At 36.3% G+C, this 18,582-nt stretch overlaps 1 protein-coding gene across 8 annotated transcripts in view; it reads right to left on the reverse strand.

Moving 5' to 3' along the window:
- Window positions 1-18,582, reverse strand: part of REC114 (REC114 meiotic recombination protein) — a 171,019-nt gene that overhangs the window by 68,334 nt on the left and 84,103 nt on the right. For all 8 annotated transcript variants that reach the window (XM_084968857.1, XM_084968862.1, XM_084968856.1 and 5 more), the window contains exon 2: window positions 11,659-11,748. Coding sequence is in view for 3 of the 8 variants with exons in the window: in XM_005656288.4 (XP_005656345.1) it covers window positions 11,659-11,748 (90 nt within the window). In the remaining 5 variants the exon portion in view is untranslated. The remainder of the gene's footprint in view (window positions 1-11,658; window positions 11,749-18,582) is intronic.

Genomic DNA, 18,582 nt, shown 5'->3' on the forward strand with positions numbered 1-18,582 from the left:
CAAAATATGAATGTACTTAGTATCACTGAACTGTGCCCTTAAAAATGTTCAAGAAGTTAAGTTTATATGTGTTTTACCACAATTAAAAACAAAATTTAAAAGCTCTAAATAGGTAAGAGAGAATCTGTTCAAAATGCCAAGAATGGGAGTTCCCTGGTGGACTAGCAGTTAAGGCATTGTCACTGCTGTAGCCTGGGTTTGATCCCAAGCCCAGGAACTTCTGCATGGTGCAGGCATGGTCAATACAAAACAAAATAAAACAAAATGCCAAGACTGGAAAGGCGAAGCCAGTTGAGCTTGGGCCAAGGTAAACTGAAGATGGAGCCAAGGTCTCTCCTCCTTTTTGCTCTGCAAACATTTTGAAAGAAATGACAACAGACTGGCCCTAATGCTGGGGCTGCTTGGAGCCTTTTGTCAGTAATGTCCTCATTTGGAATGCAGGTTCTAATTTAACAAGCAAATGGAAACCTATGGTATTACTGGACACCAAGCTGCAGTTTAATCGGAAGCATTAAGTTCCCATGGACCCTACAAGGAGTGGCAATTAGAGAACTATGATGTTTAAGGGAAATCAAGCTTAAATAGCTGCCTGGTCCAAGCAAAGAGCCCAAAGCCTATTTGGATTTCTATAAAAACATCACAGAAGGAGCTGTTACTGGCCCCTAGCAATCAGTTTCTTTGGGAAAAAAAAAAAAAAAGGCTTTGTACTGTTGTGGGTTTTTTTTGTTGTTGTTGTTTGGTTGTGTACCTTCTACAAAATTTGATAGATAGTACAAATATAGCACATTTTAATCCATGCCAACAATTAGATTCTCATACTAAAACAGAAGTGGCTAAAACTTTCCATGGCTGTCTGTCCCTTCCTTTTATGGGAAAAATTCTAAAAATATACCACAACCCAGATTAGCATGAAGCGAGAGGGTGTGTAAATGTAGTACTAACATAAAATTGCAACTGAAATGTGCTATAATCCAAATATGTTTCTCTTTCTATGTGTTGGTTCTTGTGGAACCCAGGAAATACTGTGAATACACTGTGTAAAATGACAAAATTAGTCTTTAATTTATTGGGCAAAAAACCGTTTTTTATGGCCACAACCATGGCATATGGAAGTTCCCAGGCACAGACTGAATATGAGCCACAGCTGTGATCTACGCCACAGCTGCAGCAACGCCAGATCCTTTAACCTATTGCCCTGAGCCAGGGATTGAACCATGCCTCTACAGCAACCTGAGCTGCTGCAGTTAGATTCTTAACTCACTATGCCACAGCAGGAACTTCAAAAAATATGTTAAAAATACACATTCTTATCACTTACATATATACATATTTTTAAAAATCAAATATTTCTATAATAAACATTGATTCAGTAAGAACTGAATATTTTTGGAATTCCCATTGTGGCTCATCGGGTTATGAACCTGACTGTATCCACGAGAATTTGAGTTCGATCCCTAGCCTCACTCAGAGAATTAAGGATCAGGTGTTGCTGTAAACTGTGGTGTGGATTGCAGATATGGCTTGGATCCCATGTTGCTGTGGCTGTGGTATAGCCTGTTAACTTCAGCTCCAATTCAACCACTAGCCTGGGAACCTCCATATGCCACAGATATGGCCCTGAAAACCAAAAAAAAAAAAAAAAAATTGAGTATTTTTAAAGTTTATTACACCAACAGAACTAAAAAAAAGGAAAACTCTCCTCAATAAGTAGAGAAACAGCACTGAACAAAATTCAACTCCTATTCATGATTAAAAATTTAGCAGACCAGAAGGTAATTTCCTCAATCTCATAAAGAGTATCTACAAAAATACTACAGTTAGCATTATACTTACTGATGAAAAGACCAAATGCTTTCCCCCTAAGATCAGAACAAAGCAAGGATGTCAACTCTCACTAATTCTATAAAACACTGTAAAGGATGCCCTAGCCAGTTTAATCTGGGGAAAAAGGAACAGGGAAGTGGGCAAAGAGCATATACTGGAAAGGAGCAATGTAAAACTGTCCATTCACAGACACCAGATCATCCATGTAGGAAATCCTACATACTACATACACAGCACCTGCAGAAAGTAATAGGATAAATGACGTCAACGTGAAAAATAAATCAACTGTGTTTCTACATACTAACAAACTATTAAATACTAAGATTTATAAAAATCTATTTATAATTATTTAAGTATAAAATATTTGTGAATGAATTTAGTTAAATATGTATTAGACCTTGTGAAGGCGACAAAACACTGCTGAGAGACAGTATATAAATAAACGGAATAAAAGATATAAATAAACAGTTATAACATGTTCATGGGTCAGAAGACTCAATATTAAGATGACAATTCTCTACGAAATGATGTATAGACTCAAAGGACTCCCAATCAAAACCCCTGCGGGTCGTTTGTTTTTTTAAAAAACTGACTCTAAAATTTATATGGAAATGCAAATGACTCACAACAGCCAGAACAACTTTGAAAATGAACATGAAGGAATTATACAAAAATTATAGCAAAGCTAAATCAAGACAGTATGTTATTGAAGTAAGGATAGACATTTAGGTCAACAGAACAAAAAAAAGAATCCAGAAATACACAGCACACTGATTTTTAACAAAGATGCCAAGGTAATTCAATGATAAAAAGCTACTCTTTTCAATAAAGAGTGCTAGAACAATTATCTTTCTGCAAAAAAATTAAGCCAGACCCTTAAGCTTCACCATAAATTAAAAATTAATTCAATGGCTCCAGAAATATATTCTCTAAGATCCATGATTATATTCCATAATATAGTAATTTTTTCAATACCATATTGCTTTAATTGAAGGGAAGAAGAGATTCTCTACAAAATAATAGTAAATATTAAGTTATTAAATAACACTAAAAATTCATAATGAACCATATGCTTAAATGCTAAGAATTTAAAGCTACAAAACTTCTAGAAAAAGACATAGAAAAATATCATTGCAATCTTAGAGTATAAAAAGTTTCTTAAACAGCATACAAAGAAGAAAAAACTGGATTTCATTAAAATTTTAGGCTTCTGCTCTTCAAAACACACTGCTAAGAAATTAAAAGGCAAGCCACAGACTGGTTGAAATATTTGCAAAACACATTTCTGATAAAAGAGCTGTAATCAGAATAAGAACTCTTATAATTCAAATATCAAAAGACAAAACAAATACAGTTAAAAGATAGACACTTAAGCAATAAGATATAAAAACGGCAAATAAACATATGAGAAGATGTTCAATATCATTAGAAATTAAGGAAATGTAAATTAAAACCACCATGAGATACCACTATATACCCATAAGAATAGTTAAACTTAAAAAGACTGACAATACCAAATGTTGGTAAGGACATGGAACAAACGGAACCCACATACACTGCTTGTGAAACTCAACTTTGGAAAACAGCTTTGCAGTTTCTTATAAATTTAAACATAGCTGTACCATGTCACCCAGCAACAGTTCTTGTCTTGGTAATTTATCAAAGAAAAATGAAACTTTATGTTCATACAAAAGGAGTGTATACTAATGTTTATACCAGCATCATTCAGAATAGCCAAAAAATGAAAACAAACCAATGTCTATCAAAAATTGAACGGAGATGCAAAGTAGTTTTATCTACACAATTGAATACCATTCAGTAATGAAAAGGAATAATCAATATGGATGAACCTCGAAAGTATTATGCTAAGTGGAAGAAGCTGGACACAAAAGGACTACATATTGCATGCTTTCATTTTTATGGAATTCTAGAAAAGACAGAACTATGGTGACAGAAAGCAGGTAAGTGGTTTTGCTAGGTGCCAAGGGTTGGCAGAGAGGACCGACTACAAAGAAACATAAGGAAACTTCTTGGGTTAATCAAAACGTTCTACATCGTAACTGTGTGGTGGTTATATGATTATACTCATTTATCAAAACAAACCAAACTGAACTTTTAAAGTTAGTGAATTTTGCTTTATGTAAATTGTACCTCAATAAAGGGATCTTTTTAAAAAGAATTTAAAGATTTTTTAAAAATATTACTGAAGCTATCTATACATGCAACTCATACCAAATTGTACAACTATAATGTTTCTCAATAGTGATGTCTTGGAATACGGTTTTGTAACTGCACTGTAAAAACCACTCCATGTATGATACAAAGTTTTTAACAACATGTACCATGGATGCAAAAGAATGGAGCAGAAACAAGGCACAGCGTGGACCCCTTTGTCTGAGGAAGCTAAACTGCATTAACGTAAGCATTCAGCAAAGATATATAATATTGACAGGGTGAATAGCTGTGTGCTAGGCATCCCTCAGTCCACCATGTGGAACATTCTACCTTGGAAGCTGAAAAAGAAATCTTATCTCTTGGCAACTGATACAAGCCCTAACACTGGGAGACAAAACACAACTGCCCAAGTAGTGCTACAGTTTTAAAAGTCACAAGGAACATAAGGATGACTTTGCAGGTCACCTCACATTCAAAGACAAGGCTGTCTTCAACTTAAGGGGAGAGATGAATTGTCACAATATACAACTGTGGGATGCTGCTGTCACAATATAATAGAATGTGTGAAGGATTCACCAAAAATCCATGTCTTTTAAATGTATTTGACCTATTTGTTTATTGCTGTTTCTTCCCACTAGAATGATGACACTCCATGATGACAGGCATTTTATCTTTGCTGTTTGCTGCTGTATCACCAGGACCTACAACAATGACTAGCACAGAGTAATTACTCATTAAACATTTGTCAAATAAGTTATACCTACATGGATATTTAGTAAATAGTTATACACATGTATTATATCTATGTAGATATTATTCACAGCTAAATGAAGTAAAAACATTCCCTTACATTTCCTTCCCTGTACAATTTCTTTCCTTAGAAGTTAATAATTGTCTTATATCTCCATTCATTTTGTTTCCAAATACCATTTCAAACATAAAATTCCAATGTATAAAAAATAAATGCTGAGAGGGTGTGGAGAAAAGGGAACCCTCCTACACTATTGGTGGCAATGTAAATTGGGGCTGCCACTATGGAAAAAAGTATGGAGGGTCCACAGAGTTACCATATGATCCAGCAATCCCCCTCCTGGGCATATATACAGAGGAAACTCCAATTGGAAAAAATATGTGTACCTCAATGTTCATAGCAGCACTATTTACAATAGCTAAGGCAGAAAAGCAAACTAAACATCCACTGACAGAGGAATGGATAAAGAAGATGTGGTGTATGTATGTGTACATATATATACATGTATATATATAATGGAATACTACTCGGCAATAAAAAATGAAATTTTGTTATTTGCAGCTTGTGGATGGACCCAGATATCATACTAAGTGAAATAAATCAGAGAAAGACAAATGTTATACAATACCACTTATATGTGGAATGTAAAAAAATAATACAAATGAAATTATTTACAAAATAGAAAGCAGACTAACAGAAACAAAGTTACAATTACTAAAGGGGGAGGGGGAAAAGTGGATAAATTAGGAGTTTGGGATTAGCAGATACACACCACTATATATAAAATAGATGAGCAACAAGGATTTACTGTATAGCATGGGAAACTACATTCAATTATCTTATAATAAAGTACAATGGAAAATAGTCTGAAAAAATATATAACTGAATTACTTTGCTGTACACCTGAAATTAACACAATATTGTAAATCAAGTATACATCAATTAAAAAACAAGCTTTCAAGCAAGGTGACGCTATTTCTCCTTTATATATTTCTTCATTCCCAAAGTTTCCAACAATATGTGGGTATTTGTGTATATTCAGAATAAAGAAAAAAATCATTTTTACAAAAGGAGAGTTTCTGAAAAACAATGGATAGCAATTTATCCATGTATCCATCAATAATTACCTTAAATGTCAATGGACTAAATGTTCCTATCAAAAAACACAGAGTGGCAGATTGCATAGTAAAATAAGAGCCTACAATTTGCTACCTACAGAAGACCCACTTTAGGGTAAAGGACACATATAGACTGAAAATGAGATGGAAAAAGATACTTCATGCACATGAAAATGACAAAGAAGTGGGGGTAGCAGTACTCATGTCAGACAAAATATACTTTAAAAAAAAGGTCATAAAGAAAGCTAAAGAAGGACATTACATTTTTCAAGGCATTGCATTCACCCCCCAACCCCAGTATACACATTCTTTTGACATGGACATGGAACATTCTCTAGGACTGACCACATACTAGGACACACAAAAAAAAAGTTTCAAAAAACTTAAGAGGAAAGAAATTACTTCAAGCATCTTTTCTCACCACAATGGCATGAAACTAAAAATCAACCACAAAAAGAGAAATGAGAAAAAACAATTACATGGAGACTAAACGACATGCTACTAAAAAAAACCCAATAGGTCAATGATGAAATCAGAGGGAATTAAAAAATACCTTGAGACAAGTGACAATGAAAACACAATCATACAAAATCTATGGAATTCAGCTAAAAGCAGCTCTTAGGAGGGAAGTTCACAGTGATACAGGCTTTACTCAAAAAACAAGAAAAATCTCAAATAAGCAACCTAACTTACCACAGAAAATAATGAGAAAAAGAAAAACAAAACCTAAAGCCAGAAAAGGAAGGAAATAATAAAGATCAGAGAAAAAAAAATAAATGAAATAGATTTTAAAATAGAAAAAAAAAATCAGTAAAACCGAGAGCTAGTTCTTTGAAAGGGTAAACAAAATCAACAAACCTCTTCTTGGCAGACTCACCAAGAAGACAGAAAAAGAACTCAAACAAAATAAGAAAGGGGAGTTCCCACTGTGGTGCAGTGGAAATGAAGCTGACTAGGAACCATGAGGTTATGGGTTTGATCCCTGGCCTTGCTCAGTGGGTTAAGGATCCAGCTTTGCCATGAGCTGTGGTGTAGGTTGCAGATGAGGCTCAGATCTGATGTTACTATGGCTGTGGCATAGGACAGCAGCTGTAGCTCCTATTCGACCCCTAGCCTGGGAACCTCCATATTCTGAGGGTGTGGCCCTAAAAAGCAAAGCAAAACAAAACAAATGGAAAAGGAGAAATCTCAACAGACACTACAGAAATAAAAAACCACAAGAGAATATTGCGAACAACTACATGCCAACAAATTTTACCACCCAGAAGAAATGGACAGCTTTCTAGAGACATACAGCACGCTAAAACTGAATCAAGAAGTAGATCATTCAAGTAGACCCATCACCAGAAATGAAATTGAGTATGTAATAAAAACACTCCCTACAAACAAAAGTCTAGGACCAGATGACTTCACAGGTGAATTCTATCAAATTTGAATTCTATCAAACATAAAGAACTTATACCCATCCTTCTTGAACTTTTCCAAAAGGCTTAAGAAGAAGGAAGAATCCCAAAGACGTTCTATGAAGCTAAGATTACCCTAATTCCAAAACCAAAGATACCACAAAAAATAAAATTATAGGTCAATATCATGGATGAACATAAATAAAAAAATCCTCAACAAAATATCAGCAAACCAAGTCTAGAAATACATTAAAAGGATCATACACCATGATCAAGTGGGATGCAAGGGACCCCAGGGATGCAAGGACTTTTCAGTATCAGCAAATCAATCAGTGTGGTATGCCACATCAACAAACTGAAGATTAAAAACCATATTATCCTCTCAATAGATGTAGAAAAATCTTCTGATAAAATTCACCCATTTCCTTTTTTTTTTTTTTTGCTTTTTTTAGGGCTACACCCTTGGCATATGGAGGTTCCCAGGCTAGGGGTTCCCACAGCCATAGTAACATCAGATCTGAGCCTCATCTGTGACCTGCAGCACAGCTCACGGCAACACTAGATCCCCTATCCACTGAGCGAGGCAGGGATTGAACCCACAACCTCATGGTTACTAGTTAGATTCATTTCTCCTGCACCACAACAGGAACTCCCCCACACCCATTTCTGATAAAAACCTCCAAAAAGTGGACATAGAGGGTACCTACACCTCAACATAATAAAAGCCATCTATGACAAAGTCACAGCTAACATCATTCTTAATGGTGAAAAGCTGAAAGAATTCCCACTAAGATCAGGAACAAGACAAAGATGTCTGCTCTCACCACTTCTATTCAACATAATTTTGAATTCCTAGCCACAGCAGAGAAGAAAAAGAAATAAAAGGAATCCAAACTGGAAAGGAAGAAGTAAAACTATCACTGCAGATGATATGAAACTATACCTAAAATATCCTAAAGATGCTACCAGAAAACTGTAAGAGCTCATCAATGAATTTGGTAAAACTGCAAGATACAAAATTAACACAGAGAAATCAATTGCATTTCTATACACTAACAGTGACAGATCAGAAAGAGAAATTAGGGAAACAATCCCATTTACCATCTCATCAAAAAGAACAAAATACCTAGTAATAAACCTGCCTAAAGAGACAAAATACCTGTACTCTGAAAACTATAAGATGCTGATGAAAGAAATCAAAGATACAAACAGATGGAAAGATACCATGTTCTTGGATTGGAAGAATCAATATGAACAAAATGAGCATACTACCCAAGGCAACCTACAGATTCAATGCAATCCCTATCAAATTACCAATGGCATTTTTCACATAACTAGATAAGAAAAATTTTTAATTTGTATGGAAACGCAAAAGACCCTGAATAGCAAAAGCAATCCTGAGAAAGAAAAGTGGAGCTGGAGGAAACAGGCTCCCTGACTTTAGACTATGCTACAAAACTACAGTCATCAAAACAGTACAGTGCTGGCACAAAAACAGAAATGTAGATCAATGGAAAAGGATAGAAAGCCGAGAAATAAACCCAAGCACCTATGGTCAATTCATCTATGACAAAGGAGGCAAAAATATACAATGGAGAAAAGATGGTCTCTTCAATAAGTGGTGCTGGGAAAACAGGACAGCTACATGTAAAAAAATGAAATTAGAACATTCTCTAACACCATACACAAAAATAAGTTCAAAATGGATTAAAGACCTAAATGTTAAGACCAGATACTATAAAATTCTTAGAGGAAAACATAGGCTGAACACCCTCTGACATAAATTGCAGCAATATCTTCTCAGATCTACCTCCTAGAATAATAACAATAAAAACAAAAATAAACAAATGAGACCTAATTAAACTTAAAAGTTCTGCATAGCAAAGGAAACCATAAACAAAACAAAAAGACAACCAACTGAATGGGAGAAAATATTTGCAAATTTAGCAACTAGTAAGGGATTAATCTCCAAAATATACAAACAGTTCCCACAGCTCAGTATGAGAAAAACAAACAACCCAATCAAAAAATGGAGATTCCCATCGTGCCTCAGAAGAAACAAATCTGACTAGTATCCATGAGGACACAGGTTCGAGATCCTTGGCCTCACTCAGTGGGTTAAGGATCCAGCATTTTCAGGAACTGTGGTGTAGGTTGCAGATGTGGCTCGGATCTGGAGTTGCTGTGGCTGTGACATAGGCCAGTGGCTATAGCTCTGATTCGACCCCTAGCCTGGGAACCTCCATATGCTGTGGGTGTACCCCCCAAAAAAGAGACAAAAAAAATAAATAAAATATGGCACAGATGAACCTATCTACAGAACAGAAACAGACTTACAGACATGGACAGCAGACTTCTGGTTGCCAGGGCGGAGGGGGAGGAGTGGGGTGGATTTGGGAGTTTGGGGTTAGTAGATGCAAACTGTTATATTAAGAATGGATAAGAAGGGAGTTCCCATTGTGGTACAGCAGAAACCAATCTGACTAGTATTCATGAGGATACAGGTTTGATTCCTGGCTTCATTCAGTGGGTCAGGGATCCAGTGTTGCTGTGAGCTGTTGTGTAGGTTGCAAACATGGCTCAGATGCTACACTGCTATTGCTGGGCTGTGGCTGTGGCTGTGGCTGGCATCTGTAGCTCCGATTTGATCCCTAGCCTGGGAACTTCCATATGTTGCAGGTGTGGCCCTAAAAAGCAAAAAAACAAAAAAAAAAGAATGGATAGGCAATGAGGTCCTGCTATACATAGCATGGGGAACTGCGTACAATCACTTGTGATGGAACACAATGAAAGATAATGAGAGAGTGTGTATATATGTATACTGGGTCACTTTGCTATACAGCAGAAATTGACAGAACAATGTAAATCAACTATAATTAAAATTTTTAAATTAAATTTAAAAAAACATACATGCACCCCGATGTTCACTGAAGCACTATTTACAATAGCTAAGACATGGAAGCAAGTAAATGTCCATCCACAGAGCAATGGATAAAGAAGATGTGGTACATGCATGCCATGGAATATTACTCAACCATAAAAAGAATGAAATAATGCTATTTGAAGCAATATGGATGGACCTCAAAACTAACATACTAAGTGAAGTTAGCCAGAGAGTGAAAGATAAAAATCATATGCTATCACTTGTATGTGGAATCTAAAAAAAAAAAAAAGGATATAAATGAACTTATCTGCAGAATAGAAACAGACTCACAGACTTTGAAAAACTTATGGTTAGCGAAAGTGAGGGGATGGGAGGGATGCACTAGGGGTTTGGGGTTGGCATATGCACACTGAGGTATATAGAATGATTGGCCCACAGGGACTTGCTGTATAACACAGAGAATTCTACCCAGTATTCTGTGATAATCTATGTGGGAGAAGAATCTGAGAGAAAATGGATGTGTGTATATGTATGATTGGGTCACTTTGTTGTACAGCAGAAATTATCACAACCTTGAAAATTAACTATACTTCAATAAAACTTAAAATAAAAAAATATAAAACACTTAAGCATAAATCTGACCAAGGAGATGAAGACTTATACAGTAAGAACTATGAAACACTGATAAAGGAAACTGAAGATGATTTAAAGAAATGGAAAGATATATCATGCTCTAGGACTGGAAGAAGCAGTATTGTTAAAAATGGCCAAACTACCCAAAGCAATGTACACATTCAGTGTTAATTCCTATCAAATTACCCATGACATTTTTCACAGAATTAAAACAAATAATCCTAAAATGTATAGGGAACTATAGAAGACCCAGAATTGCCAAAGCAATTCTGAGGAAAAAGAACAAAGCTGGAAGCATAACCCTTCCAAACTTCAGACAATACTACAAAGCATGGTATTGGTGAAAAAGGGGGACATATGGATCAATGGAACAGAGCCCAGAGCCCAGAAATAAACCCACACATATACAGTTAGTTAATCTTCAAAAAAGGAGGCAAGACTATACAACAGAGAAAATACAGTCTCTGGGATTTCCCTTCATGGCTCAGCGGTTAACGAACCCGACTAACATCCATGACGATGAGGGTTCAATCCCTGGCCTCACTCAGTGAGTTGAGGATCCGGCGTTGCCATGAGCTGTGGTGTAGGTTGCAGACATGGCTTGGATCTCCCCATTGAAGAATTCTTTAAAATACTGATTAATCTCAATTTTTTAATCTACTTTGACTCTCAACAAACCCCTAAACCCCTTTAGGGCATGAAGTAGTCATTATATTTTTGTATTTCTTCACTGTTATTGAACATTCAATAAATGCTAAATTTGTTGAACTTGATGAATTTCAGTGAAACTGAAGAACCTTGAGGATACAAAATTAGCATAAAGCTACAAAGAAATATATCTACATATTAGACTATATGCATAAAACTTACCAGTAGTGTCTGTCCTTGGGAAATGAAGAAATGACCTGATATAACTATGGTGAGAACAAGATGCCCAGATTCTTCATTGGAGTCAAAAACCTTGAAAGAGAGAGAGAGAAATGTGTCTAAGATAATCCACTTCTGTAATACTAATAAACTTATAACAAAATTATCTTCTCACATTGATCTTCCCACTCTGAATGTTCCTTTCTCTCATTTAATTTGTAATCATTCCTACGTCTAGTATCCTTATGGGTACTAGTTGGCTTCCTAACCTGGTGAGCCACAATGGGAACTCCTACCCCTATTATGTTTTCTCTTATTAGATTTGGTCTACACTGTGGTGGGGAGTTGAGACAATTAACTGTCATGACTCATAGATACTCCCCCAAAGAATGGGATTTGGGTCTTAAATGACTACATTGTATAGGTGTTTTTAACATCATTAATAAACACTGTAAAGGTAAACACCCTTGTATAAACAATAATCTGAAATTATAGACTCACCTTAATGCTCAAAGCTCAAAATAATTAACACATACCTAACTCAAGTATATTTTTATAAAATTAGTATATTCTATTGAGAAATAATGTCCCATCTTACTCATATGTGGGGTTTGAAGCTTTAATGCTATATTTAAACTCAAGATTTTCTACTGTTTCATCTAATTCACTTTAAATTCTGAATTTAAAAATCAAATGACATTCTAGATGTCAACAGGGGCATGTTAAGCCATGCAGTATTCCCTTCAGCAGCTCTTATTCAGCCACTTTCTCAGTATTAGGAATTTAGTTATTTGTATGACACTTTCCTTATCATAGTTTAAATAGATTATCTTGTATGTTTCATGACCAATTAAAACCACAAAGATAGCCAGGAGTCAGGCATAGCTAAGTCAGGCATAGCTATCAAAACTGGAGTCAGTTAAACAAATTCTTTGGAAGGCAATATTCTAACATGGAAGTTTCAACTTTTTAAAAAAATAAATGTAACATATATCCCCAAAAGTCCCCAACACTTAAATATACAGTTCAATGAATGATGATAAAGCAAACACATAATCACCACTCATAAAGAAATGGAAGCCTTCCAGAAGGTACCCTAGTGCTATCTGCCAATCACTACCTGCTTCCTTCTCACACTAAGATAATCTCCCGTCTGACTTCTAACCCCATAGTTTAGTTTTATTTATATGAATAGAATAATACAGAAAAATTTTATATCTAGCTTCATCAATGTTTTTATATGTACCTGAGTTCATTTGTTTTCATTACTGTAGTATACCACTCTATGACTACAGTACAATTTTTTTTTCATTCTTTTGTTGCTGAATATTGTTTTCCAGTTTAAATCTACTACAGAATGTTGAACAGGGGCATCTGTTACTTGTCATCAGGAGTAGAGGTCCAAACACTTTTGCCCAATGAATCTTGGTATTGGAGTCACCATGGAATACAACATAGTCAAGCACTGGAGGAAACAGTGTTGGATTCACACAGAGAAAAAATAGAGCAAGATCAGCCTCAGTAGGAATTCCCGTTGTAGCTCAGCAGATTCAGGATAGTATCCATGAGGATGCAGGTTTGATCCCTGACTCACTCAGTGGGCTAAGGATCTGGTGTTGCTACAAGCTGCGGCTTAGGTTGCAGATGTGGCTCAGATCTGCTGCTGAGCATCACTGTGGCTGTGACAGAGGCCAGGAGCTGCAGCTCCAATTTGATCCCTAGCCTGGGAACTTCTATATGCCACGTGTGTGGCCCTAAAAAGAAGAAAAAAAGATCAGCATCAGTAGTGGGAGTTGTTTCCCCCATGGCTAGCAGGTCTCTCTTGACATCCATGGAGGGCAGTTGACCTGTGCTCACCCCTCATGGCTACAGCACAAGGACCCCTCCTCCTCCCTCCAGGGGACAGATACAGCAATGGGCTGGCCAGGATACTTAAGCAGAACAAAGGAGCACAGGCTATGAGGACTCTGTCTCTTGCTAAAGAAGTGTTCCAGGCCCAAGGCCCATCTTTATGTGGCCAAGAAAGAATGCTGCAAGACAGCATGTTCATGACTGTCTTTCCTGGTACAAAGCACCTACCATGGACTAGGCTGCTGCAGTCTTTTGACTCCTATAATTTTCCCATCACAGAATATAATTCTAAACTTCCATTTCATTAAGCCAAATTGTGAAATCATTCTTGAATCCTTACTTTTTCACATACCCATATCCATCAGCAAATCCTTCAAAATATCCAGAATCTACTTCTCACAGATCTGGTCTGAATTATCATCATCTCTAGCTGGATTATTGTAATAAGCTCCTGAATGGCTTTCCAGTTTCTGTTCTTGCTCCCCTTTTCCAACACATTTTATTCTCAGTATGGTTGCCAGAGTGGTCCTTTTAAAAACTAAATAAGGGGAGTTCCCTTTGTGGCTCAGAGGTTATCAAACCAGACTAGGATCCATGAGGCTGTGGGTTCGTTCCCTGGCCTCCCTCTGTGGGTTTAGGATCAGAATTGCTATGAGCTGTGGTGTAGGTGGCAGACATGGCTTGGATCCCACATTGCTGTAGCTGTGGCATAGGCTGGAAGCTGTAGCTCTGACTCGATCCCTAGCCTGGGAATTTCCATATAATGCAGGTGCAGCCCTAAAAAAAAATTAAATGAGGTCATGTCATGTCCAGCTCAAAGCCCTAGAGCAGCTTTCCACTTCATTCAGAGACTCATGCAAAGTGCTCCACAATCTAGCCCTTCGTCACCTCTCTGCTCTCATTACCCCTTTGGCCACTGTGCTCCAGCCACACTGGCCTCTTTGCTGCTCCTTGAACACACTAACGCACATTCATAATCATAAAACTCAGGGTTTCTACAATTGCTCTTCTAGCTGAAGTTGTCTTCTCCTAAATGTCATCTTTTTCAGATCTTTGCTTAAACGTCCTATTTTCAGGTAACACCTTTCCTGACCATCCTACTGAAAACTGCCACCAACTCCCTGCTCCATTATTCAAACCAGATAGTTCCTCTTCTCCAACTTTATTTTTTGGTCCATAGCTCTTACCAATTCTGTTACTTTGTATTTACTTATTTACCTGTCTACATTTTCTCTTTAAAAGATGACTGATATAAAGGATTAAAAAATACTCAATAAATCCAAAAGAAGCCAGAATAAGAGTATAAAAGGAAGAAAGATAATGACAAACACAAATCAAACAGCAAGACTAGAGAGTTACACCTAATCTTATCAATGATCACATTAAATGTAAATGACTTAAGCATTGCAATGAAAGGCAATCTGACAAAAGGATAAAAGACAAGGCACAACTATATGTCTTTAAATACAAGAAATGCACTTTAAATATTAAAATATGAACAGGTTAAAAATAAAAGGGTGAGAAAAATATATACCGTGCTAATACTAGTTAAAAGAAAATTGAAGTAGCTATATTAATTTTAGGCAGGACTACCAAAAGATATAAAGGTTATTTCATAATGATAAAGGCATCAATTAAGAGACATAACTATCCTAAACATTTATGTCCCCATTAAGAGCCTAAAAATACATGATGCAATCATTGATAGAACTATAAGGAAAAACAGATAAATCCACAGTTATAGTCAGAATTCAATACCCTTCTCTCAATAATTGATAAAACAAAGGCACAGAAAATCAGCAAGCATATAGTAGACTTGAGCTACAGTGTCAACCAAATGAACTGATTGACAGTTTATACAACACTCCACCCAGTATCAGCAAAATATATATTCTTCTCAAGTGTACACAGAGCATTTAGCAAGACAGACCTAATGCTGGGTCATAAAACAAGTCTTAATAAATTTTAAAGTATGTTCTCCAAGCACAAACTAAATTAGAAATCAGTATAACAAAGACCTCTGAAAAAGTCCCCAACTATTCTGAAATTAATAACACACTACTAAATAACCCATGGGTAAATAAGAAATTAGGAAGTGTTTTGAACAGAATGTAATTCATCATGTTAATAAACAAAAAAAAAGAAAAATTATAGAATCATCTCAATAGATGAAAGAATATACAAAAAGCATTTGACAAAATTCAACATCCATTCCTGAGTAAAAAAAATCAGTGAGCCAGGAATAGAAGGAACTTCCTCAAGCTGATGCAGGGCATCTATGAAAAACCTACAATTAACATCATACTTAACAGTGAAAGACCAATGGAAAAAGACAAAAATGTCACCACTTCTATTCAACACTGTCTATCCATTGTATTAGGCAAGAAAAAGAAATAAAAAGCACCCAGATTGGAAAGGAAAAAGTAAACTAGCCTTGATTCACAGACATGATCATTTATATAGAAAATCCAGAGTTCCCATCATGGCTCAGTGGTTAACAAATCCGACTAGGAACCATGAGGTTACGGGTTTGATCCCTGGCCTTGCTCAGTGGGTTAAGGATCTAGAGTTGCCACGAGTTGTGGTATAGGTCACAGACACAGCTTGGATCCCACGTTGCTGTAGCTGTGGCATAGGCCAGTGGCTACAGCTCCGATAAGACCCCTAGCCTGGGAACCTCCACATGCCGTGGTTGCGGCCCTAGAAAAGACAAAAAAAAAAAAAAAAAGAAAAAGAAAATCCAATTGATTTTCCCAGAAATAATAAATGAATTGTAGATAGACTTAAGGATATAAGATCAGTAAATGAAGACTAAATTTATACCAACTAATAAAGAATAATTGGAGTTTGGAGTTTTAAAAACATCAAAATTTATAATAGCATCAACAAAATGAAGTATTTAGGGATAAATGTGACAAAAGAATTGAAAGACCTGCACACTAAAAACTGACATAAATTTAATATATAGTAAACATACGAAGAGATATACTTTGTTCACAGAGGAAGATTTAATATTGTTAAGATGCTGAGGTAGGCAGAATAATGACCCCTGCTCTCCTCCACAAATGTTCCTGTGAATATCTTATCTTACATGGCAAAGGGGACTTAGCAGATATGGTTAAGGATCATGAGACTGTGAGAGTATCCTGGATTATCCAGCCGGGCCCAATGGAATCCTAATGGTCCCTATACGGGAAAGAAGGAGGCAGAACAGTCAGAGAAGGAAATGTGACTGCTGGCTTTGAAGAGGTAAGGATAGTACAAGGCAGGGAATTCAGGCAAGAAACAGACTCTCCACTAAAGTCTCCAGAAGGAAGGCAGCCCTGCTGACACCTAGCCCCCTAAGACCTCAGACCTCCAGAAGTATAAGGAAAGCATAAGGAATCTCTAAGTTTGGGTTGTTTTAAGCCACTCAGTTTGTGGCAATTTGTTACAGCAGTAATAGTCAAAATTCTAAATTCTTTCATAGAAATTAACAAGCTGATTCTAAAATTCATATAGAAATGCACGGGTCTAAAGAGATCACATACCACGCATTTAAGTCACTTAAGATTAACAAAGTACCCACTATATACTGATCTCTCTTATAAATGTTTTGGGGGAAAAAAAATCACAAAAAGAATGTCCCTGACCTTAAGTTTTATTTATTCATTTGTTCATTCAAAAAATATTTATTGAGCACCTATCAGATGCCAAGCATTTTTCTAGATGGGATACATCATTGAACAAAACATTAGCTACCCTCATGGAGTTAATGTGGGAATGGGAAGCAGGGCAAGAGCATAGCCAACAGTAAGTAATAAACAAGAGCAGTGGCATACTAAGGGATGGTGGGAGCAGTCAACCCTGGAACAGGCAATAAGGGAATGTTTTGTGGAGAATTTATAAACAATAGTCCAACTGACTAAAAAGCAGCTGCTTTTTATTACCACCATGTGCGAGCAATTCTAATCAATGCCACTGATCAAATGTTCCTCCCTGAAAAGAAATTTTTGTTGATCTAAGTTCTAAACAACTGCTACAGTTACAGTGGAGTTTAAACAATACATACATAAGCTGCAAATTATCAGATTTTTATTATTTATTCTTTAATAAACTTTGTTGTCTTCATAGACATTCATTTGGAAAACTCCCAGTTATAAAGTCGGCCTACATACATGTGGACTTAACTACATACATTTGTTTTAAGAGTAGCTCACGAGGCTTTGATAAACTTCAAGCCTGCTTAATGCAAAGTTCTTATCTCAAATCCCTTCTTAGAACGCAGTTCACTTCAACCCTGTGGTGCTACATTCTTCTGCATTTAAACCATAGATTTAAAATAAATAAGGAAAGCATAGGGATTACAGAGATTTCAAGAAAGAGAACTTGAGCTACTCCAATGCTGTCATTTTATGGGGCCTTCTTTTTGGTACTTATATCCGTGTTTAAAATTTTAAAATAATCAAAGTGCAAGCAACAAAATGGAATATTTTGTTTGGCAAGTACAAATTTTAGTGCACACTCAAAATATTTTACTCAATTTGAATGACACCTTTAACGTTAAAATTTATTTATTTATTTATGGCTTTGTCTTTTCAGAGCCGCACCCGCGGCATATGGAGGGTCCCAGGCTAGGAGTCCATATGGAGCTGCAGCTGCCAGCCTACATCACAGCCACAGCAACTCCAGATCCCAGCCGTGTCTGCAACCTACACAACAGCTCATGGCAACGCTAGATCCTTAACCCACTGAGCGAGGCCAGGGATCGAACCCACAACCTCACGGTTCCTAGTCAGAATCGTTTCCGCTGCGCCATGACAGGAACTCCATTAACATTAAAATTTATTCTTTTAAAATTATTAAATGCTTCCAAACTAAAGAACAAAAAAGAGAATAAAGCATATCAGCAATTTTATCATTAGCTGCCTAAATTATACCTTAGAAGATATTCAGTTTTATTTTTAAAAATAATTTATTAGTTAATGGAAAATCAATTAGATAAAAGGTCAGCCTCTAACCAAAAAAGCAAAGTCTGAACAGTTAACTAGATATAAAAACAACTGGTTAAATACTTGTGCTCTTTCCCTGCCTTAT

Source organism: Sus scrofa, chromosome 7, assembly GCF_054392235.1.
Source record: "Sus scrofa isolate SSC_HxYL_T2T_F1_AM1 chromosome 7, Sscrofa_HxYL_maternal_Yorkshire_Landrace_v2.0, whole genome shotgun sequence".
Taxonomy (NCBI): Eukaryota; Metazoa; Chordata; class Mammalia; order Artiodactyla; family Suidae; genus Sus; species Sus scrofa.